Source organism: Ruditapes philippinarum, unplaced genomic scaffold (assembly GCF_026571515.1).
Source record: "Ruditapes philippinarum isolate M1 unplaced genomic scaffold, ASM2657151v2 ctg4699_1_1_1_1, whole genome shotgun sequence".
Taxonomy (NCBI): Eukaryota; Metazoa; Mollusca; class Bivalvia; order Venerida; family Veneridae; genus Ruditapes; species Ruditapes philippinarum.
Window position 1 is genome coordinate 96,568 of NW_026852125.1, and position 25,574 is coordinate 122,141.

The window sequence follows — 25,574 nt, forward strand, 5'->3', positions numbered from 1 at the left end:
CCTCCAATTTGACCATTCACACATGTAGCTAGCACAAAGTAATTCATGATTTAGATTAATTCTACATGCACATAAAAATAAACATAAAGACAAATTCACAATAATCATTTGAGCCGTGTCATGACAAAACCAACATAATGGGGTTGAGACCAGCATGGATCCAGAACAGCCTGCGCATCCGCGCAGTCTGATCAGGATCCATGCTGTTCGCTATCAGTTTCTCTACTTGTAATAGAGTTGGAATGCGAACAGCATGGATCCTGATCAGACTGCGCGGATGCGCAGGCTGGTTTGGATCCATGCTGGTCGCAAAACCATTATGTTGGTTTTGTCGTGACACGGCTCAATTATGTTATATTTTATATTCGTGTATCAATATGATTGAAATAGGTATGGCTGATACATATATACTGGTCATATTTGACAGTAAAGGTCATCTAACAGGACAATGACGAAAATATGGCTTTTGTCTTGATTAAAAAGCGTCATATACAAGAGTATAGTGTATCTTTCCACAGGAAGTCTCGTGACCAGCTACTGCAAGCTTACACTATCCCCATTAAGCAAGATTCTTAATTACTATTGACTTATTGTCTAGTAAACCTTCGGCATGTATCTTCTTTTTGCACATACTACTTAAAACACAAAGTAGAAGAAGAAGAAGAAGAAGAAGAAAATTTTATTGAATTTATACATTTACATGTATCTCGTTATACATCAACTAGTTATACATATAAATCATTTTGTCACGGTTGGTATTCAAATGTCATATAATAATACACGTTTCAGTTTATACAATCTGGGGTATACGCTCTAATAAGTATGAAAACATGGCATGTTACTGTAGATATTGAATAACAGTAATTTGCCGCTTACAGTGGATATTATTGTTTGGTTTTATTAACCTGTCAATTACATACTGATTACATGGTCGATGCACACGATATATTAATCTTCGGTAGATTTTCGGAAAGTTCCGTGAGAGGTACGTACGTTGTACGGTGGAATCTAATTTGATTTTTATCCATGAACTAAATATACTTAAGAAATAATATATCCCAAACTGTGATTTTATTGCTCAATAACATCACTGTTTGGAGTTCGGATGCGGGGAATTATATCACGAGGGCGTAGCCCGAGTGATATAATGATGCGCATCCGAACGACAAACAGTGATGTTATCAAGCAATAAAATCACCGATTTGGATATATTATTTCGATTCTAACACGACATCAACAAATAAATGCTGCCCGTACATGATAATTAGCTAAATTGCGCCTGATTTGTGTCCGTACTTATTGTCAGCGCGTCACATTTTTAATGGTAACGTCACGTGTATAATGATTACGTCACATGTCTAAATATAGAACGTCAAACAGTGATTTTATAGCATAATAACACACACTTTCGGTTCTTCTATGTTCAATAGGGAGAAATGCGGGTCGTGTTAGAATGATCGTTATAGCGCAATAGGGTAAAGCACGAGTTTACACTCTAAGTGCCACAGATGTTTTAAGTTCGAGACCGCGTTGGTCCATGTTTTTTTTTCCTTCTTATTAATACTTTCAACATAATTAAAGCTACACATGATTATTTTTTATGTTGTTCGTTTTGTTTAATTATGTTTTGCTTAATTTTGTAAAGTCTTTACTCTTTAAATAACACGTTTTAAGAATTCATGTTTAAAATTAAAACGGATTAAAACCAATAAATGTCTTTTCAATGCCGTAAAACACCCTACAAATCGGTTCCATTAAAATATACTGCAAAAATAGAAAGAGAGTTAAGTCTAAAAGGACTTCATCAGTAAGGATCGGTCCACAGACCTCTCAATTATCAGGCATTCTCTTAACCGACTGCGCTATTGCGAATTAACGAAAACCTTCACATTAAGCTGGCTTGACTTTCAAAACATTACTTATATACTCCACATTAATTCTCGTAAACTACACGGACCAAACCGAAGTGGGTCGAATATTTAAATGAGTGCTATAACGTATTCATAATTGACAGGTCAATAAAATCAGACAATATGAACATGGTTAAAGTCTAGGATATAAATTCAAAAAATCAGTTCTTTTTCATAATGGCTAAATAAATAAATTTGCTAAGATTGGTTGTTTGACTTAAGCATACGTATGAATTTGTACAAAATAGGTCTAGGATAAAAATGACGTTTCATAAATCGAATTCTTAAATCATGGTAAACACTGCATATAAGAATAAAATGATACTCGTCTTCAATCACAGAGCATTGACATATATGGCACACTCTTTCCTGACTTTCTATTCTGTTCCTACCATATCTACCTGTTTGAATAGATCTTCAGAATTCAGAAGTAAGAAGGACATGTGTATTCTCCTTTTGTAAAGCCACATAAAGCATCAGATGTGTTTAAAATGATGATTTTCAGAACATTAAATATGGTAATCTCCTGAAGTAAATAGTGTTGAATGTAAAACATAATTAACGATAGAGGTAGTAAAATCTAAACAAATTGGTATTATAACTTTCATACAAAATACTAACTGCACTAATTGCAAAAAATAAATAAATGAATAAATGAATAAATAAATAAATAAATAAATAAATAAATAAATAAATAAATAAATAAATAAAATAAAAAAAATAAATAAATAACTGAATAAATAAATAAATAAATATATATATATATAACTAATTGAAAAAATAAATAAATAAATAAAAAAATAAATAAATAAATATATATATAACTGAATAAATAACTAACTAAATAAATAAATAAATAAATATGTAACTGAATAAATAAATAAATAAATAAATAAGTAAATAAATAAGTAAGTAAATAAATAAATTAATAAATAAATAAATATATATAAATAAAATATATAAATAAAAAAATAAGTAATAAATAAATATATAACTGAAAAAAATAAATAAATAAATAAATAAATAAAATTAAAAGCAAAAAAGGATAAAGTGGTTCAGTTATTTGGCAAATGATGACTGGTAACATTTTTAAAAATTTTGATAGGCTATCAGAAATAAAGAAGATTTTATAAAATGACCAATATTAACAAAAAAAAAAAATAATAAAAAAAAAAAAAAAAAAATAATAAAAAAATAAATAAAAAAGAAATAATTAACACAAATTTTCATCAGTTGATTGAAATAGAATGCACGACCTAGATTTTACCCTTGCTTTCCAATCCAAGATGTTGCAATCCGGGTTGATTGGTCTATAGTTAATCCCGTTTATTTCCTGCAACAGTAATAGCATCTAAGGATACAATATTGTTTCGCCATTTTAGCATTTCAAAAGATTATTTTGTCACCACGTTTTAAACCCACGCGTTGGATAGTAGGAAAGACGATAGATAAAGGGCAAACATCCGTCTGTTGGTAAAATCTAAATCTTAACAAATATTGTTGCTGTCCAATCTGCCAGGAATAAAATGACCAGTTATTTTTTTATTGATATACAGTAGCATATTACTTTCAACTCGTTTGGAATTCAGGGCATTGTTTTTCCTAAAAAAAAAGTTGAAGCTACTTTAGAACAAATATTTTGTTAAAACAATGATTAGTTTTCCAATTTTCTAATTAGACCAAAAGTCGGTGTGGTGGGGAGAAGGGGGGTAGAGGGTAATGGCCCTCTAGCTCTCTCTGGATCCACGGCATCGCTGAGAGAGTTTTGGAAAAAAGCAAATTCTGTCGTTAAACTATTGTCTAATTTTAAACGCCATGCATTAATCTTTTTGAATCATTGTTACTTATTTTGTAGTTCACGCCAAATGCATATTGTTTTTGAACATAATATTGGTTGTTGATGCCATGCATATGTGTTTTGAACCATTGTCAATTTATTGGTAGTAATTGCACACGTCTTTTGAACTATTGTATTATTTATTGGTAGCTTGCGCAATGCATACGAAGTAACACGTTATTTTTCTTGATATCAAAATTCCGTACTGTACTGTGTAGTGTCTCTGGTACTGTGACGTCATCAAGATCGTGGACAATGCGATACATCAGGTCTATTTTTGTCTGCTGTTGTACATGTTAAATGGAAACCCAGCATAACGCAGCAATTTCTTTTGTAACAAATAAACTTAACATTCCATATTTGACCTTGACGGCTAAGGTGATTCAAAGCTCAAGGTCATATTTGAATTATTTTCTCATGCTAGTTTTGTCATGAGTGCTTTTTGTCATAGAAAGAATCAAATCCATAAATAAATAACAAAGTTATGACAATGTAAGCAAATTTCAATAATTTGACATTGACGGTCAAGGTCAATCAAAGGTCAAGGCAATATCAGAAAAAATTAATATGTTTGTTGTCATATATGTTCTTTTGCCCAAGTTTGAATCAAATCTGTAAGTACTTAAATAACAAAATAATGACAATTCAAGCATACTTTGACATTAACAGTCAATGTCAATTAAATGTCAAGGTCATAATTGAATTATCTAACATACGATGACTGTCATAAGGGTTCTGTTGTCCAAAAATAAAACAAATCCATACATAGACAACAAAGGGTTCACGTGTACAAGTATGAAGACAATCGATTAAGAAATAAAAAAATTGGCTGACGTCAACCCGACTGTAGCGAAAAAGTCGAGCTTAAAACGAATTTTACATTTGTAATCGTTTCTAACACATGTATTTACCCTTCTCAAAATATTATAATTTATAGAAGCTTCTTTGCAGTCAAACAACTTTAAATTGTATAAAATATGTGAAAGATTTTAATTCTTTCAAAAAGAATCCTGAGCAAATTAATATGAAAAGAGATGCAAAAGATAATAAACGTGTTTTATTTTTTGGTAATATGTTTCAAATGGTTAAAAATGATTATTCTGAAAAAAGAGAGTTTAAGATATACTATACTCAAATTTTATATTAGAAAATATTGATAATTGCTACACAGACTCTTTGTAAATGTAAAATTAAAATTAACATGTTTTGACTTACGAAGTACGTACATTTCAACAAATTTCTTTGATTAAATCATTCTACTTTAAGATGAGCGTACCTGAAAGGACAAAAAAAAAAGAAAGAAAAGAAAGGTGAGCATCTGAAATTTTACACATCGTTTTTGGACCAGACCTAATGGTAATACCTGTAAAGTATTAAGTGGAAGACCACACGGCTATCCATCCACCCTTATTACAAATTCCGGTATGATATCATTTTATAACACATCATGACATTTTCACTTAAAATAGTATGTCAATACGCTCAGCAATATTGGAAAAAAGAACTATTTAAGTGAGCTCATCAATTGAACCATTTTTTGTCAAATTACAGTGTTTTGAGTACATGTATTTTTTAGGTTTCATATTAACGGGAAGGGACGTTGATTATTCTGATCGGATAAAAGACGTACCACAGTACGGATTTTATTCAGTGGTTAATGTGTCGTCATCTCTATAAACATTTTAACAATAACAAAATAAACTGTTTCCTTATTTATAGTGACTTTTTCCAATGATGTCCGCAAATGAATATTTATGATGATAAATTAATAAGCTTGGTTGATTTAAATACGTATTTTTTCATACCACACAATAGGTAAAGTATCAAATTACTGGAAAGTATTATCATTGAAATCGAACACGCTAATTGCCGTAATGTACTAACCATCCGGGCCTGAATGTACCTATTGCGCATGAGCGGAGTTTTGATTGGACGACATCTTGTGGGAGTATTCCGGTGACTGTTATTTTAACAATTTGTGTAAATAGACATGAATAATAGGGGAATGTCAATTGACGAAGTGTATTTATACTTTTCGTATTTATTCATGTCATGTAAGTCAGTGTCGTGTTAAATACTGATTAGAATCTGAAAACGAACTTTTAATGGTTACAAATGGTTAAATTATTGCCTGGATGAGTTTTAACTTTCCAACTTAATTCTTCAAAAGTGTCACTGTCATTTTGGTGATTAAAATCCACTAACAAAAGGCAATATTCGATGGGCTTTGGGACAGTTAATGAAAACAAAACTCAATTCATTTAAAAATCAAACAAATACTTTGAAAAAAAAGAGATAAATTTTAAAAATTATTCCATTTTAGGTGTAATAAGTTCTGCAATATGAACAATCCTTGTACCAGCCAAACAAATCTTGTACTGAGTAGACACATACTAGCACGTGCAATAGGCAGTGACCTTTATTCGAAGCTATCTATGCTTTAAAAAGCGGCATGTCTCCAGATCCGAGCTAATATTCATGAAAACTATATTCAAAGGTATAATATTGTTAAGTGAGCAAAGAAGTTAGGTAACACATTACAAACGGCACTTAAAATGCAGGTAAATTACCAAAAAAGAAGAAGAAATAAAAACTAGAAAAAAACAAAACAAACATTACTGCGTTAGTCAAGCAGAAGAAAAATGGTGATAAATACTGAACAATCAGTCATTTATCGCATAAAACATGTTTACCATTACTTGAATCTTGGATATTGTTTTTTCCTAAACTCTGAGCACATTTTTCTATAATTTGATTTTTTCTTGAAATATTTTGGCTCATCTAGAGGCACGAAACTTTATTTAGGGCCTTATTGGTATATAAAGTGTCCACAGCCATAGAATCAGTTTGTGTATCAAACTTTGGATCATCAAATTCATTTTAGATATTACTTGGCACTGAAGTCAAGGTGTACTTAAACTCCTTTACATATAAATTTTAGCATTAAATTTTTTCCTAGTGTATATTAATAGTGCTGCCATGATATAAAGAAATGATTGTGTCCTAGTGTATATATAAATACGGCTGTTATAGAAGAAATTGTGTCTCAGTCTATAATAATACGGCTGCTAATCGAAGAAATTGTGTCTCAGTCTATATTAATACGGCTGCCAAAAGAAGAAATTGTGTCCCAGTCTATATTAATACGGCTGCCAATAGAAGATATTGTGTCCTAGTTTATATTAATACGGCTGCTAATCGAAGAAATTGTGTCCAAGTCTATATTAATACGGCTGCCAATAGAAGAAATTGTGTCCTAGTCTATATTAATACGGCTGCAAATAGAAGAAATTGTGTCCTAGTCTATATTAATACGGCTGCCAAAAGAAGAAATTGTGTCCTAGTCTATATTAATACGGCTACCAATAGAAGAAATTGTGTCCTAGTCTATATAAATACGGCGGCAAATAGAAGAAATTGTGTCCTAGTCTATATTAATACGGCTGCCAATAGAAGAAATTGTGTCCTAGTCTATATCAATACGGCTGCAAATAGAAGAAATTGTGTCCTAGTCTATATTAATACGGCTGCAAATAGAAGAAATTGTGTCCTAGTCTATACAAATACGGCTGCAAATAGAAGAAATTGTGTCCTAGTCTATATTAATACGGCTGCAAATAGAAGAAATTGTGTCCTAGTCTATATAAATACGGCTGCAAATAGAAGAAATTGTGTCCTAGTCTATATAAATACGGCTGCAAATAGAAACAAAATGTGTCCTAGTCTATATAAATACGGCTGCAAATAGAAGAAATTGTGTCCTAGTCTATATAAATACGGCTGCCAATAGAAAAAAATTGTGTCCTAGTCTATATAAATACGGCTGCCAAAAGAAAAAAATTGTGACCTAGTCTATATAAATACGACTGCCAAAAGAAAAAAATTGTGTCCTAGTCTATATAAATACGGCTGCCAAAAGAAAATAATTGTGTCCTAGTCTATATAAATACGGCTGCCAATAGAAAATAATTGTGTCCTAGTCTATATAAATACGGCTGCCAAAAGAAAAAAATTGTGTCCTAGTCTATATAAATACGGCTGCCAAATAGAAAATAATTGTGTCCTAGTCTATATAAATACGGCTGCCAAAAGAAAAAAATTGTGTCCTAGTCTATATAAATACGGCTGCCAAAAGAAAAAAAATGTGACCTAGTCTATATTAATACGGCTGCCAAAAGAAAAAAATGTGACCTAGTCTATATAAATACGACTGCCAATAGAAAATAATTGTGTCCTAGTCTATATAAATACGGCTGCAAATAGAAACAAAATGTGTCCTAGTCTATATAAATACGGCTGCAAATAGAAGAAATTGTGTCCTAGTCTATATAAATACGGCTGCCAATAGAAAATAATTGTGTCCTAGTCTATATAAATACGGCTGCCAATAGAAAAAAAATGTGACCTAGTCTATATAAATACGACTGCCAATAGAAAAAAATTGTGTCCTAGTCTATATAAATACGGCTGCCAAAAGAAAAAAAATGTGACCTAGTCTATATAAATACGACTGCCAATAGAAAAAAATTGTTTCCTAGTGTATATAAATACGGCTGCCAAAAGAAAAAAAAATTGTGTCCTAGTCTATATAAATACGACTGCCAATAGAAAATAATTGTGTCCTAGTCTATATAAATACGACTGCCAATAGAAAAAAATTGTGTCCTAGTCTATATAAATACGACTGCCAATAGAAGAAATTGTGTCCTAGTGTATATAAATACGGCTGCCAATAGAAAAAAATTGTGTCCTAGTCTATATAAATACGACTGCCAATAGAAAAAAAATTGTGTCCTAGTTTATAACAATACGGCTGCCAATAGAAGAGAATTGTGTCCTAATTTATATTAATACGGCTGCCAATAGGACAATTACTTACTCGTTTCAATGCTTAAAGCGATATTATTTCAGATTTCCAAGCGCAAATGGTGAGTGGAAAAGTTTAATTCGAAATAACTATAAATTTTGCCACAGTTGTGCTCAACTCTTTATTTTTCTTCGCAATAAAAATAATGAAAGCAATTGCAATAAGTGACTCATGGAAATTCAGTACCTATTATAGTCTTCGGATTTCATCCGTAACGTTCGAGTGATAGAAAGAATATGGCAATCTTTTATATCTGTGATGGTTTTACGAGTCAGTATTACGCTGCAATATTAATGAATAAAGCAATAGAAACTCTGTTAAACTTCAGCGACTATCCATATTTCTGCCCTGGTTTGGTTGATAGCAGCTTAAAGCCCCGTTTTTAACGCCAATTTAAGCGCACATATATAATGAGAGAATAAAAAAATTGTTTTGTTGTTGAATTCCTTATGTATTTTTAAACACAGAATTTCGACAAACTATAACTAACCGAATATTCTGTAGTAAGCATGTTTTTATTAAATTGAACATTAATCTACTGTTCGAATGTTTTAGGGTTGGGACATATAGGCGTTCGAACGCCGAGTTTCGCGCCAAATTTGTATATAGTGATCAGGCTATTCTATTGATTTCCCTATAACAATACACAATTAGAAATTGCCCAAAACGAACCTTAATTAAAATTGGGCATTTATCCTAAAGATGTATTGTATTCTTTGAGAATGTAAGAAATGCCTGACAAATAAAGATCGTCTAGTCTATAAAGCGGATTACCATCTTTTTTATAAAAATTCATTGCTAACAGGCGCGCGTTGTGTTTATCCAGATAAATACGGCGCTTTAATGAATGGTAAAAATACTGTAAACTTTTTAAGCAGCCACAGACAAACACTGATAAATACGACCCGTCCTTATAGCTGTTTTAATATTATTTTATAAGTATTATTGAAATCCTTACTTTGATAGAATTTAAGCATTTATTTCAACTCTGTGAAATTAATAACAAACTAAACAAACTAAACACTGCAAGCACGATCGCACGCACACACACAACTGAGAACAAAAAGAAAAAGCCAGGTACTCTTTTTTCGAGTGTCCCAGCCAGGTACTCTTTTTCGGGTGTCCCAGCCAGGTACTCACTTGAGTCAGAGAACGGGACATGTGAGATCTTCCCCAAACAGTTAACTAATGAACATAATGGTCAATTGCGATTTAACATGAAAAAAAAAATACTTTGGATAAAGAATTATCGAGAAGCTTCAAATATACAAAGCAGATTTGTTCTTAAATACCAAGATTTTTGTTTCACATGGCAGCCTTTTCTCTTGGAGCGGCGTTGGTGGTGGTTGTGGGGTGAATAGAAATATTGCATTAACATTATAAAACGGTAACAAAAACTGACAAGCACATAATGTTTTATCCGTTTTTCATTTGAATTAAAACCTGTCATTTTTCGGACTAAAGAAAGAGTAAATAAAAAGAAAATGTCTCTATCTTAACAGACTTAAAATCCCCCGTCTTGACAGAATAAACAGTGATACAATTTCCCATCATTTATATAATTTTTTTACTACACAAATTATGTAATGGGTTTGCTCAGCCTTGACTTCGGAACAGTTCATGATATTAAATATATCAAAATATTGACCTGCCTTGATTGGCCTTAAAATGAATGCTAAGGCAAATCTTTTTCAGCATTTAAAGGGTTTATTTTGTCGTTGGTTATCAAAGCACTCTTTGGCATGGTAGCTTATAAATTGCAGATTTGCGCAAAGAGTGTCTTTGAAGGAAATATCTGTACACGACAATCTAACCTTAAGCAAATATGTCAATACATAAATATAAAAGTTATGTCAATACATTATTCCACTAGTTCTTGTATGGTATTATTATTACAGTACTCACTTTTGTGTTAATAAATGATCTTGGACCGCCGCTAAGCGTATCGAAGTCATTCATTTATTAAATGCATTGAGATATAATATTATTACATATCACGTACATCATGTATCATATGGTGTAGATTTTAATGTTTTCCTTCACCAAGTAACGTATAAAATTTGATTTTTTTTACATCAAATATATATAAAAAATGTACATAAAAAACAACAAGCAGAAGATAAATTCAATACTTCTGTTATTCCAAATCGATGGTTTTTCTGTAAAAATAAAACATTTAAACCATTTAAATACGAGTTTTACTATCATGAAGGGGTCACACGGTTCCAGTTAGTAGAAATATATTATAAAACCACAAAATAAGATCAAATAGTCGGATACGTTATCAAGTTTATTTTATTGATACAGAATAAAAATAAATTATTCTTTTCACCCAACAAATATTGCAGATGATGAACGAATCATTAAGTTGTTCACCAATAATTAACACTTCAGCCCATCCACATTATTGTTATGTTTATTTGACTCCCCTCGTCACAATTTTCGACTAACAAAGAAGCTGCCGACACGTCCTATTGTCCCTGTAACACGACGCCTCACTCACGACCAAGCGTATAAATCAACTATTAACAACAATTGTATTATTGTCAATGCGTGTATATACCGCAGATATTTGTTAAAATGAAAAAAAAGGACGAGGCAGGCTAATCCGCTAGTTTCCTGACGCTTGTACAAAACTGACAGGCTATGTCCGGGAGATTCCAAATGAATTCATGACGTCACGTTTCGCGCGCACATATCAATTGGCTAATAAGCGACGCAGGTACAACATTGCTATATAAGTTGGGAATTTTGTTAGTTTAAATTCAGAATTTAATGAAGACACAGCTAAGAAGGAACATCTTATAAAGGTAGGTGGTCTTTTAATTTTTTTTTATATTAATTATTGTGCTCTTTTCTTCTCAAATTATGTTATTGTAGTTTCTATTCCAGTCTATTGTGTTTATAAATGGGATAAAGTAGCGAAGTTGTTAGTTGCAATATTCTATCTTTTTCATTGGAATTTGCTTTATTGCAATTTGATAGTATATAATAGAAAATATAAATGTAAGAAAAGAACAACATAACGTACATATTTGGTTTCTTTATCATACATTGCCATTTTCTTCAGTAAATTTCATACTAGACTATTTCTTTTAAATATTGTGTTTCAAATTCTTACACAAACCCTTTGATCTTAAACCTGATAGACGTCGACAAAAGGTTTCTTAGGAATTAAAAATTTACAGTTTCTATTTTTGCGTCGTTCTCAAATTTCACACTTACGATGGGAATTAATTATTTACGGAAAGTCTTTTTTTTTCAAATTTCTTGTTAGCATTAAATTATCTTTAGTCATTCACTAAATAAAATTCTCAAAAATACGTTGAATATATAAGTTGAGTTTAAACAATAATTTATTGCAATCAAACCTGTATACGCAATAAAAATACAATCAAATACAAATATTCAAATTTATTATGGATCAAAATACATGCTTACATGATTTAAAGTGTTGAAACATCACATATATTGTATTATATTGTCATATTATCAATAATACATGTACTATCCTATTCAGAGACAAAATAACAACAAAGAAATTAAAACTTTTCGTATTTAAATATTGCACAGGATTTTTGTATTGTTTATCATTCAACAAGTTGTTCACATAGATTGGATTTTTCACAAACTTTCCACTTTATGTTACTTTAATTTTTTTTTAAAATTGGGGGAATGGTAAAAAAACCCCCCAAGAAGGGAACTAAACGCAAATAATAAAATAAAATTTAAATTTAACCATTCAAATTCTTTATTTTAAAAGGAAAACCTCCCTTTTTGGGGTTTTTTGACATGATGGGATTTGGAAAATTTTTTTTCCCAAAATTTGTAAAATTTTATGTGGGTTTAACCCCCTAATCTTTGGAAAAATTTTTCAGAACATTCGCGCACGTTTTTTCCAGAATAATTATTCAAATTGTTAAAATACATGTAAGACCAAAATGAAAAGCGTTTAAACGCTTTCCACTCAAATCGGGTTACGAAAAGCATAAAAATACGATTTTCAATTTATTTCAAAGTATATTTCTTAACTATCTTTGCTCATTTTTGTAAGAAATTCAAATGTCATGTGTTTTTTTAGGATTTTAAACCTCAATGGAATCCCTTTAATGGTCTTTCTTATTCTAGATTGTTTAAAAAACATGAAACATTCAATAGCCTCGCACTTTGCACTTACCAATTGAAAAACGTCAGCGTTGCATAGCCTACTGTATTTTGTGATATAAATTCAACAACATTATATCACTTTAAATTGTACATTAAAAATTCATACTTTTTAAAATTCATTTTACACTGTATTATTTCATTGCATATGTTAATAAAAGTGATTTTTCATGGATACAATTATCCATGATTTTTAGGGCGGCCAACACGCGTCATTGCCAGTCCTTGAAACATATGTGCTGAACAGAAGACAATAATAATTACAATTATAATAGTTCACCCTGATGCATACACTGTCTGTTACAAAATTGATTAACATTGCTTCATTGAAATAAACTTAATTGATAAATAATTAATGTTTTTCATCATCGTCGGCGAATCATCGGATGGTACTGTTTTGAAGATAATTATAAAAGCAATATATATGCATAATTGGACCTAAAGTTGTACCATAAATTGTTTATTTGAAATGATATAGTTTCGTACCATGTATTTTACGACAATGCTTTGTTCATGAAATGTTTATCAAATTTATCAATGCTTTTTTTGAATAGCAGGGTAATTTGTCACACTGAATAATCGTTATATATACATTTTGTATATATACATCATTGTATTTCATAGAACTATACTTGCGGCTTCATTTTTACAATATCAATTCTATAGTCAATGCCGACACATTATAACATGCTTTTAGGCAACCAATAATTGTAACTATGAGAACAATCGATCTGTTCATATTTTGAAGCAAAAGTATATGTAAAAAGTGGTAGTTTAGCAGCATATATTCATATCATTACATTAAAGCATTATGCTTCCAGATTCTTGCTAATTTCAATGAAAATGTTTAAAATACACGGAAAAGTAAAAATATTTTGAATTGAACTAAGAAAGTTATTTAAATGTTTCAAATGGAACTTACAATCCACGTAAATTTAACAAAAAGAGGGCAAAATATGCAAACATGGACTTTACTGCGTTAGTAACACAGTAGAAATATGATGATAAATACTGCAAAAATTTGTCATTAACCACATAGTACATGTAAATTATTACTTTGGACTTGAATTTTATTTATTTTTCTGAATATCTTATTAGATTTTTACTAAATTTTCCAATAAATTACTGAAACTCTTATGTAGACTTATATACAAATTCAATGTTTTGAACGGCCCGTTATCATTATTTTGAATAAGATGATCAAACCTTAAAGTAAGGGCATCACCAGTGTAGACTAAGACCATACTGCCAGGACCTTCAGGCTGGACTGACTCTATACTGGTGACAAAGGCTAATCAATGTCCGTCTGTCCGTTTTAGCACGGTTCAGGATAATGATGAACAGTGTTGTCATAGTAGCCATATAGCGGTCAGTTTGGTCTTTAAAACATGCATCTAGATTCATGCTAATTTTCAGGGAAACTTTAATAAAACGTGTTTAAAAATAGGAATTTGTGAAGCGAACAAGACAAGGAAAATAATTTACACAATGCAAGCAGCACTTGCAATCCGCATCAATTACCAAAAAAAATAAGCAAAAATAACCATTATTGCGTTAGTAGCGCAGCATAAATATAGTGAAACATACTCAATCGCACATAATTTGTAAATTATAACTTGACTCTTAAAATGTTTTGATGTTTTTAATCTTAGTTGATTTTTCTCAGGTTTAGTTTTCTTTATAATATTATACTTTTGGCTCATCTGCAGGCGTGTCGCTTTTAAACACTATATCATTCGGATAAATGTATGAATGACGTCACAAATATTAAGGATAAAATCCATATCAATATAAATTTTGTACGTATCATTCTGAGGAAAAGAACTATAGAATAATACCATACAATAATAAATCACATGAAATAATATTTTATATGTGATATATTATAAGTAATTATATATTCTGTATTGTATCGATATGCTTTATTGACTAATTATTTATTTCGATATTAATTAATGAATAACACGGTAACATTAAATATTTACCATAATGCTTTAAATTATATCAAAAATTGTTAACTTTCTCCTCACAATGCTTACATTTACGCTATAAAATAAAATATGAAATAGTGTTTGCATTGTCTTTGCACTGTGGCCATGATCAACTAAAGTTAACGTAGCTTTGTAAAAAATAACACGCTATGTAAAATAAAAAAGTGAATTTTCACCACACACTATAAATTTAAAATGAGTTCACGTGCTTCTATATAACCTTTGTAAAATAATCTGTAAATTGCCTTTATTTTGTAACTATACCTTCACAAATTTAATCATCAGGTGTCATCACCATCAAATGTAGTTAAACAATCATATAGTGAATTTACAGTGCGACAAAAAGACATGGGTAGTTTAAGTGAAACGAAATTTTATCAGTTTGTTTGCAAAGAAAAAAAACAACTAAAAACCAAATAAGTTACCAAAACAACTGACATTAATCTTTAGTAAATCTGTAATCCAGTTTGATACTTTCGATTGGGAGTTTAAAAATTTGAGTATATTCGAAAATTAGATAAAAAACTCATTTATGTCTTTCCTTTATGTTTTGTTTCTAAGCAAAAACGTTCGAGCTTAAGTTGACTTAATACATTTCTTCAAGTTAAACTCAGACTCAATCAAACCGAGCCTGCAACATTTTCAATTTTGTCGTGCTGGACTTCCTTAAGGGATACAGTTGTTCTCTATCTTCAATCAGTATAGCCTTGCCATGTAATATATTAGTGTTCGTATATGTGTATACTTGAAAGGTAATTTGTAAAGGAATTAACTTTTAGAATAACGACTACATTTAGCTTTGGTAAAATGATACGAAAGTTCTTACTCTGCCCTCGTACGATCCTTAATGTTCATCTTCTAACTGATGGTCCTGTGCGTCTTGGTCATGTATAGGCGGTGGTAGGGGCATGCTGCGTTTTATAAATGTCGCTCTTCCTTGTTAATCCTATTTTTCATATGTTTTGATATTGATGTCTTTTATGTAAGCCTTACATCATGTTAACAGCAAACTTTGAATAGAATAGTTGAGTTAATAGGAATCAATTTTCAATGCTATGTTACACTAGAACTCAAATGTAATGGACATAAGAAGAAAAGAAAATATGCAAGAAAGCAAGAACAAATTATGCAAAATTAGAATCTCGATAAGGACTATATATTTGACCTTAATTTAATTTAATCAAATAATGTAAGTTTGTAGAGCAAGGGGCGGGGGTAACGCTTACAGAATGAAAACTCCTTCGATGTCCAGCCGTACAGGTTCACTCTAAGAACAACCAGTGGGACACCGCCGCAGATGGACTATTGAGTTGTGCGGTCGGGGAACGGGGAACACAATGCAGGACTGGCGGCATAAACTTAAGTAATTAAGGCTATGTTTATATAGTAACGAACGAATTTAACTTTACGCTAAAGAATGGCATTATTTCATTCTCGGAAACTTTTATAATTGTCGACAGCTCTTTAATTCTTTTTATATAAAAGTATATTAACAGTCAAAACAACGACAATGAAAAAGAACATTATTAATTATTTAACATTTTTGAAATATCACACTAGTATCTTGGAGTTAATTTAGTGCTAGGCCTCCTCCATCGTTTCTTCTCTTGCTTTAGTTGGCGACACCTACTGCAATACCTTTGATTTGGTCTTGTTTGACTGGACTTAAAGGGACTGTTAAGGGATCTACATTGATATTAATAAACGTGACAAAATCAAAGTAAACAGTAAATTTAAGGAGAACAAAACAGGATAAAATGAAATAAACAGTTATATTGTCGATCTCTGGTCAAACGACCAAATAATGAGATAAATAATTAGATTAAAGAATCGTTATGTTGACGATAAAATATTTATAGAATTATTATTAAATGTATTTTACAATGTTTTAAACAAAAATAAATCAAAACGTAAAAATATTTTAAAATGGTGAGGAAATTATATGTAATAATATTTTGAGTAGAAAGCAATGTTCCACGCCATAACATGTGTATGGTACAAGACAACATTTTAAGCAGAATTAAACGGTGTCCTTTCTTGTACGATTTTTATGCATTTCAATATTGCTGATTTTCATGTATATATGTATATTTATTAACATATCATACATCTTAATTTTCTAAATATGTTTATTGCTTTTCTTATAGGTGATTAATTTTTATTTCATGTATGTTGTATACTTGACGCTTTTCCGCTCAACTTACTTTACCACGTGACTCACATTAAATACAAACAAAATTCTGATCTTTTTTGTGAAAAAATAATAGAGGAAATAAGAAACCTTAAAGGAAACCCAACACGCAAAAACTGAAAATGTTGCAGGCTCAGTTTTATTGAGCCTGTTCATGGACGCTACGGTCAAGTGCAAACTACCGTCCACGCACCTAGCACCGGCTTAAGCAGAATTCAACATTTAACATGAAATGGTACAATTTGGATTTTGAAACATCCGCAAATGTGTTCATACGGCGGTTATCATGGAACCTTCAATGTGATAAAGTCAAGATTCGAAAGGCTAATATTTTTTTTACCAAGCTAAGTACACGGAGATTAGCAAAGTGACAGAAATGAAAGAATATGTTTTGACATTTAACAGACACAACGGAAATAATTGCGTCCGAGAGATAGTAATTAGCTAATGTGCACGAACTTCTCGTATAATCCATCCAATCAATTGACAGTCATCGTAATCTCTTCTTATAATCACTACATGTGAAAAGTGTATGTCCTTTCCTCAAAATATTAGCTAGCCATGTAATCGTCTTTTCCAGTAGTTTAAAGTTTTATGCAAATTAGTTTACTGGCTATCCCATGAACCTTTCGAATATTTACTGTTTTATACAAATTGGCTGACTATTTATCACATGAACCATTCCGGTGTTTAAAGTTTATACAAATTAGTTTACTGGCTATCCCATGGACCTTTTTGAATATTTACTATGTTATACAAATTGGCTGACTATCATATGAACGTTTCCATTGTTAATTGTTTTATGCACATTAGCAGACTATCACATGGACCATTGTTTACTGTTTAACGCAAATTGGCTGACTATCACATGGATACCAAGTTTATGCCAATTGCCTGACTTGCTTTCCAGTTACTTTACATTGAGTGGGGGATAATACATAGTCAATGGTTGAGAAGAACACATATTTTTGTTTGTGATACAGTTTGAGTTGTTCTGGCAATAAATAGAGAATACGGGCTAAATTTGTCAATGTAACGGAATGGGAAGCTTCATTCAGATAACATATGAACATTGCAGTGATAACAAAGCAGCATCTGCTATGACATATACGAAACTACCTAACACATAAATATGCATAATTGTCTAAAAATAAGACAGCCGCTTCAAGCATATCTTTGAAGAAAAAATTGGAGCATTAAAGTTTGCTTAAGCCGGAGCTAAGGGGCATGGATATTAGATTGCATTGATAAAAACGACCCATAAAAAAAGTCAATCAGATTGAGTGTGTGACATTTTCGTTTTCTGTTTTACTGGACAAGCTGTAAGCGTTCGTCATTCTCTATTAGCATATGATGTACATGCATATAGATAAGAAATTTTATTATGCCAACAGTAAAATGACTAGTTGATAATCACATACTTTATATCTATTCGCATTAGAATTATCAATCTACAAATAATGCAATACAAAATAAAGTGTTTCGAGGAAAAACTGTTTGGAGTTATTTGCACGTATATTGATATTGTTAAAGCACAATCACTGATTGTATTTCACGGCCAGATACTTAGTTCAGTATATGCATATTGGACATAATAATATGTTTGCTGAGTTATATAACTGCCCATATTTATCCTCTTATAATTTGTTCCAAATAAGTGATATAGATAAAATTTAAGCAGTAAAGGACGTCAAACGAGGCAAAATCATAAATGTTGCAGACTCGGTTTAATTGAGCCACGGTGCTATATGCAATTTGCCACCCATGCCCCTAAGCACCGGCTTCAGCATAACTAAATAATTCAACAAGAACAATGTTATGGCGTTTAAATAATAATTTAAAAACACGTGAAGGCTGTTAACAAAAGAAGTTGTGCAATAATTATACATTTCTATATATGATATATATTTAATTTAAGTGTTCAATGTCACATGATTATTTTGCTTGAGATTTATTTTTGTTGATTTATTATTATACTTTATATTAAAAAAATAATCATGATCGATATAGGTTTCGGTCTTTCTATCTTCTTTAATGTCATTTATAACAAATAGATACACGACAAAGGAATACATAACTTTCTATTCTACTTAGACTTAAATGTTTAATGCACGTATATTGTCAGGATGTATGCTTGTGCGGGGAGCTTCCATATCAAGCTAACCTCAAAACAACTAGTGAAAAACAAACTATCAATATATGGCTACAATATAAAGTTATTGATTGAATACCAAATAACTAGAAATTGTCATTTCCTTGAAACAAAATTATTATTTACATGTTGATGAATAACAGATAACCGCCATTGTAATGATGTGACGTTATCCCCCCCAACCACCTCAACAAAATTAAAAAAGTGAAACAATGCAGATAATGCGTTTTACAAATATGACAATAAAAGCTTTTTTGCATTAACCATTGTAGCGTGTTTCATACCCGGGAAGCCGCAAGTTACCATATCACTAATCAATCATCAATGATTGACTTATTCTGCGTTATTCAAGTATCGCCTTACATTACTAGACATGTCAAACTATTGCCATTTTCACCACAGAATGACATTGTTGGTAAATATTGAAGTTGTATGTAGAGATCATGAAGCCATAACTTGCTAATTAACATGATTTACAGGCAAGTTAATTGACAACTGAATTCATTACGAGCCCGGCTGAACGCTTTTAGATGCCAATGAATAACTGCTCTTTGCACTGTTAGGTAAACTGAATTAAACCATTAGGAAAGGAAATTTGAAATATTATTGAAAACGTATCATCTGCTTGGGAAAATATTCAAACAGAAAATGAGCGGTTGGTGTCTATAGTTAGATAAATGGAGGCTACATGAACTTTTTGCATTTCAAAAAAAATCTTTTCTTTCAAAATTAAATGCTCGCGTTTTCAGTAGTGGTCGATTTACGTAAAGTCTGTATCTTACCATATCGTTCGTATAAAAGAAACGAATTTAATTTAGCTAGTTCAACATATTATTTTTAAAAATGCTGTAATGGCATATTTTCCCATGTAAAATGTTGCTTCTATGTAAAAAAATGTTGTTGCGGGAAAATTTTGTTGTGTAAAATGCTGTTACAGCATGTTGTTATATGTAAAAAAAGTTGTCTCCGAAATTTCTCCCAGGTAAAATAGTCTTAACGTATTTTCTCCGTGTAAATAAACTAAATACGGAAATCAACTAGTTTGGTCGAGCTCATTTAGACCTAAGTAATTGCACATAACCAATTTACAAGTGTGTAAACACTGAATAGATATATCATTTATATATATATGAACATTGAACATACGGTGGTATGTTACTATGGTGAAATGTACTATGACAATGCTATCATATAACGATAATCTACACTTGATTACATTTGTTCATATACATTTATTTATGTTTATCACCTCCTTTATTTGTTACTAATGGTGCATTTGCCTTCCATACAACAGCGACCGATAATTCTATGTCGACCGGTTAATAGTTTGGTTAAAACTAAAATGGTTATAGCCCAAAGTGTTAATTCATGTTGTATCAACAGTGATATTGAATTACACATCAGTTTACATGTCATAATAATGTATGATTAACAATTTTATTGTTCCGCAAATTGAATCACGTATTGTCATAGTGATGTACGAAGCGCGGGCACTGAATCACGTATTGTCATAGTGATGTACAAAACCACGGTTCCGCTCCCTTATTTAATCGAATTAAAAAAGTAAAGAAAATCATACCCCCTAATAAATAAATAAATACATAAATAAATTAATAAATAAATAAATAAATAAATTAACAAAAAAAAAACACACAACAACAACAGCAGCAACAACAACAACAACAACAACATAAAAAACAACAACAACTCACAATGCAGAAAAAATAAACAAAAAATACAAAGAAAGAAAATAAAGAACAAAAAGAAAAACAACAAATAATCAACTGTTACACCAAAAGAAACCGCAAAGTTCGAATCAACACAAAGAAAGAACAAATCTAAGATTTAATGGAAGAGACATTTGAATTTGGAACTGATTTTGTTCATACTTTAATATGTTTTATAGATTTTTACTTGAGGAACCATTACCTACGGCGGAATATGCCCCGGTGGAGACATGCTCACCAACTCCTCACAATTTGCTTTCTGACTATGAGCGGTGGAAACTAATAAAACGAACATAGAATTTTTTTATGAAAGGCAACGACGACATAGCGAAAAATTACTTTGTATTTTTTTCCCGGATAAATTTAATTGTAATTTTTCCGGACCATATCATTAGCGTATGAATATTTGGGAACCCTGGTATGTGAAAGAGAAAAGAAGACTATAATCGCTTTCCAGACAGTACCATCCGATTTATTTTAAGTTAACATGTAGTTCTAAAGGGAAGATAATTCAAAATTTATGTGATCAAAATCAGATATATGTAATACGAAACATGCAATATTTTATAACACAATAAACTTTAGCAATATGTCAACTTCTACTAAAAGGGAAAGAAATGTGAAGATAAAAATGATCTTAAACTCATCTGTCGAGTGGCCAAGGGATGGCCATATTTTTCGAAATTCTTCCAAAGGTTGTTTTTTTGGAGTTTTTGAAAGTAAAAATTCCCTGACAGCGTGTAGCCTGAATGCAAACGACATTGGAAATTGGTCAGTAAAGCGGATCTGTCGTAGGATAGACGTTTGCGAGTTTCTTGCAACACATTTTCACAAATTCATATAATGTCTCCTACGTAATATTTGTTTCTCTAGTTTCATGTATTTTATTGCAGAAAAACTTAAGCAACTTTAAGTGATAACAGAAGCAAAATGAACCAGGTCTCTCTAGCATTCATAACTACATTAGTGACGTACTGCCTGATCTGCTCTGATGCATTTTATATAAATGACGATGATGAAACGCCTTCCGAACCAGGCTACAGAGATGTTCTTGATCTCGACACAGGAGGCAATGCTGGTATGTTAATTTAGATTTGATGTAAGAGATAGATCCTACTACTGAGATAACTTTCCAACGTTTTAGCCACAGATGAAATTGTAAGAAAGTTTCGTGCTTGTTTCTATGGGCATGAAATTGATAATGGTTTGTAACACTGTCGAAATTAAAGCAAGCGACCACAAGATACTAGTAACTTTTTTTCTCGAACGTAATTTATTAACAAAAAGCAGACTACTTGTTTAAAGGAATTTACATCTCTTGAGATATCAAACGTTTATACTAAAAGCAACCAGGACTTAAGAAAAAAAAACGAAAACGAAAGAAAAAATATCAATTGGATATATATATGTCGATCCATCTGTTTCTATAAATATTTTTTAATGCTTTCGGAGTGCCTATCTGATGGTGCCCAGCGGCTACATTGTTATGATTGTAGACCAAAATTATAATATCCACAATAGATTTGGAATGTTGGATCCGTAATGTCTTCCTGTGCCTTCAAACAGTTTTTGTTATTCAATAAGTTTCATCCTTACTCATTGGGTAATTTTACTATTCTTACAAGAATAGTTTCTAGTGAGAATCATCTTGTCTGCTGCTTAATCTTGCCTTTGGACAACTGAATGCAAACAACAACCCCGATTATCTGTAAAAAATTGTTAAACATGCCGTTAGTTTTCTCGTCTTGGCCTCAGCCATTTTATGAATGTTAACCACACCGTTCGTCGTAGGATGGTAAGAAAATGTTGCATTAAAAGTTCCATCATCACCGTTGTATAATCACATTAACAGATGTTACAAAATGTTTTAATTTACCACATTATACTTTCAAATGTTTAGTTATGCTTATACCTTAGGAGATTCGGACAGTAGCTTGTAAGTTGCGACAAACCAGGGCGTTTCACAACTAGACTTGATAAAATCAAGTGTATATTTTTATTTCAATCATGCTCCGTGGGTGAAATAGTCATGCTCAAAATTCATATAAAGCATTTATAAAATATGTGGGGGATATGATAAACAGAAAGGTTATTGTTAGATCACATCATTACGATACTTGAATGTTAAACAAAACAAAATAGAAAAATAAAAATGATTATACTAAAAAATGGAATATTATCAACATTACTTTAATTTCATTTCATATATTCATATATAGTATTTTTGTTCCAGGGTTAAGGAAGTTATTACTGAAAAAACTTCGTTTTAGAGATGTACTTAAAGAGCACATGAAGCCACCAGAGGAAATCCTTGAAAACACAAACGAGGCTGCTGACTCAAAAGCAAGACATAAAGGTAAGGATGACAATGCCGGTTTTGTGATGTTACATTCTCACTTCTTGATGATGGAACTGTCAAGTTGTTATGACTGGAGATTTTAATATATCTTAAAATAAATTCAATAGGTTGTAGCAGCATTTATCATACGGGGTTGTCAAATATAAATTTACATTCCGACATCTACCATAAGTAATTACTTTTGCCATGTTGTGGAATGCATATGATACAAGAAAGAAATTATTGTCAAATTATGAAGTTGTTTTTCTGTTTTTAGTTATGAATAGCTCCAAGAAATCTTGACTATAATAATTTTCAATGTTAAGTAGTTTTAAACGCATCTTACTTTTTTATATTTTGAGTATCATATCATATTTATATCTAAATGTGTATAACAAAGACATTCATCTGTCTATGTTTATTGAAAATAAACTTTGACTTGATTTTCGTTGTAAAAATATGGTTGAATATAATAACGACTCTTTTTTGCAATAATGTTTTGCAGCCGCTAAGCGACACCAAATGGAAGATTTAATGTCACGTGTTCAACAATATATAAGCCACATGAAGGAGCGACAGATAAAGGAATCAATGTCGTTACCAAGTCTACGATTCGGACGATCTGGTATCAACTGGAAAGACATCCATTAGCTGTGATAAATGAACATAAACAACAATCTAGTCATAAAAAATAGAAATCTATATTTATCTATATTGAATATTCCTTATTTCTACATTGTGGGTCTTATTAGAAATACACACAAAAATAGACACAATATAAATCAACGGAAATTGACTAAACTAGATATAAATAAACATGACTTGGAAAATGTAACGTTGACATATTTGGATAAATTGTTCATTGTGTTATTTTACCTAATAAATTCTAAGTTTCGATCTGAGCGTCCTATGTCAGGTTACTCATACATATTTATATTTGTTTACTATTGTGAAGAATCTTTGGGCATAAATCTTTATTTATCCATTATAAAAATATACAAAAAGTTAATTTGAACGCGCCTACAGTAAGTTTTATATGCAGAATAAACTCGTTATTTCCATTTGTCATTATATGAAATCAAACCGTCTATTAAATAAATTTCATCCTACTGAAGAAATGTGTTTTGGGGGAATAAAGTTTTCAAGTTAGATTTATCTGTTGTTTCTTTGTTTGTTTATCTTTGTTTAGACCAATCAAGATGCTTGTCTAATTTTCAATAAACAGATAAAAAGGTTCGTTTCCTTAAACCTATACAAGCAATATTCTAGAAAAGAAGAAGTCATTCAAAAGCAATGGAACGAACATTCACTTCAAAATGCAAAATTGCGAAAAAGGGAAAGGGACGTCGTCTCTTTGTGTTTTCGCTTTTTCAGATGTTCGAGTCAAAAATGCGAAAATACGACAGAAATCCAAATAAAAAAGCGAAAACAAGAAGAGACGTGTTTTCGCCTTTTCAGATGTTCGAGGCAAAAATACCACAAAAATCCCCCCCCCCCCAAAAAAAAAGAAAAGAAACGAAAACAAGAAGAGAAGTGTTTTCGCTTTTACAGATGTTAGAGACAAAAATGCGAAAATACGACAACAATAAGAAAAAGCGAAAACAAAAAGAGACGTGTTTTCACATTTATGCTTTTTCAAGCCAAAGAAGCAAAATCAAGACATGGCGTAAATCAGTCACCATAGTGGCAAAGAAGCAAAAGCATAGCGTTAATCAACCACCATAGTACGGGGTCTTATCTACGCTTTGTCGACAAAGTTTCTTCCAGTTTTATTTTTTCGGATATTCGAGGCGAAAAGGCAAAACTTTGACAGAAGAAGGGCGACAATACGACACATACAATCTGTCGTCTATTTGCATTTCATGTGTTGTAATTTCCTTTTGCGCATTGTGGTATTTTGACCTTTTTTCATTGTTGTAATTTCGCTTTTTGGCATTGTTGTATTTTTTAGTGCAAACCTGTCGGAAAACACTCACATTACAATTTATTTAAAAAAGGATAATATAATGGTCACTTCAGTCGACCGTTGTTGTTTTTGGCATACGTGCAATGTAATTGATGCCTCCAGGGGCATGTACAATCGAAAATGTAAAAATTTCTGGTAAAAAAGTGATCCCTCAGAAGCATTAAAAACAGGAAATTTACATGAAAATTGCAGACTCGGTTTGATTGAGTCTGTACATGAGGGATAAAGAAAAATTGCAAATTCCCTCAATGCGTAAAAACAAAAATACAACAATGCGAAAATGTACCAATGTGAAAAAGCAAAAATGCAACAATGCGGAAGTGTAACTAACAATGCTAAAAAGCGAAAATGCAAAGAGACAATTGATGTCTCTTTGTGTTTTCACAAATTTGTATTTTGAAAAAGCGAAAATACAACAGATAGAAAGTGAA

General features: G+C 31.2%; 1 protein-coding gene across 1 annotated transcript; it reads left to right on the plus strand.

The window, feature by feature from the left end:
• Nucleotides 1–11,273: 11,273 nt before the first annotated feature.
• LOC132750087 (uncharacterized) lies at nucleotides 11,274–24,119 on the plus strand. The gene is made up of 4 exons (XM_060740028.1): nucleotides 11,274–11,424; nucleotides 21,733–21,917; nucleotides 23,073–23,195; nucleotides 23,683–24,119. The coding sequence occupies exons 2-4, from the start codon at nucleotides 21,770–21,772 to the stop codon at nucleotides 23,826–23,828; spliced, it is 417 nt and encodes a 138-aa protein (XP_060596011.1). The 5' UTR covers nucleotides 11,274–11,424; nucleotides 21,733–21,769; the 3' UTR covers nucleotides 23,829–24,119.
• Nucleotides 24,120–25,574: the final 1,455 nt, after the last annotated feature.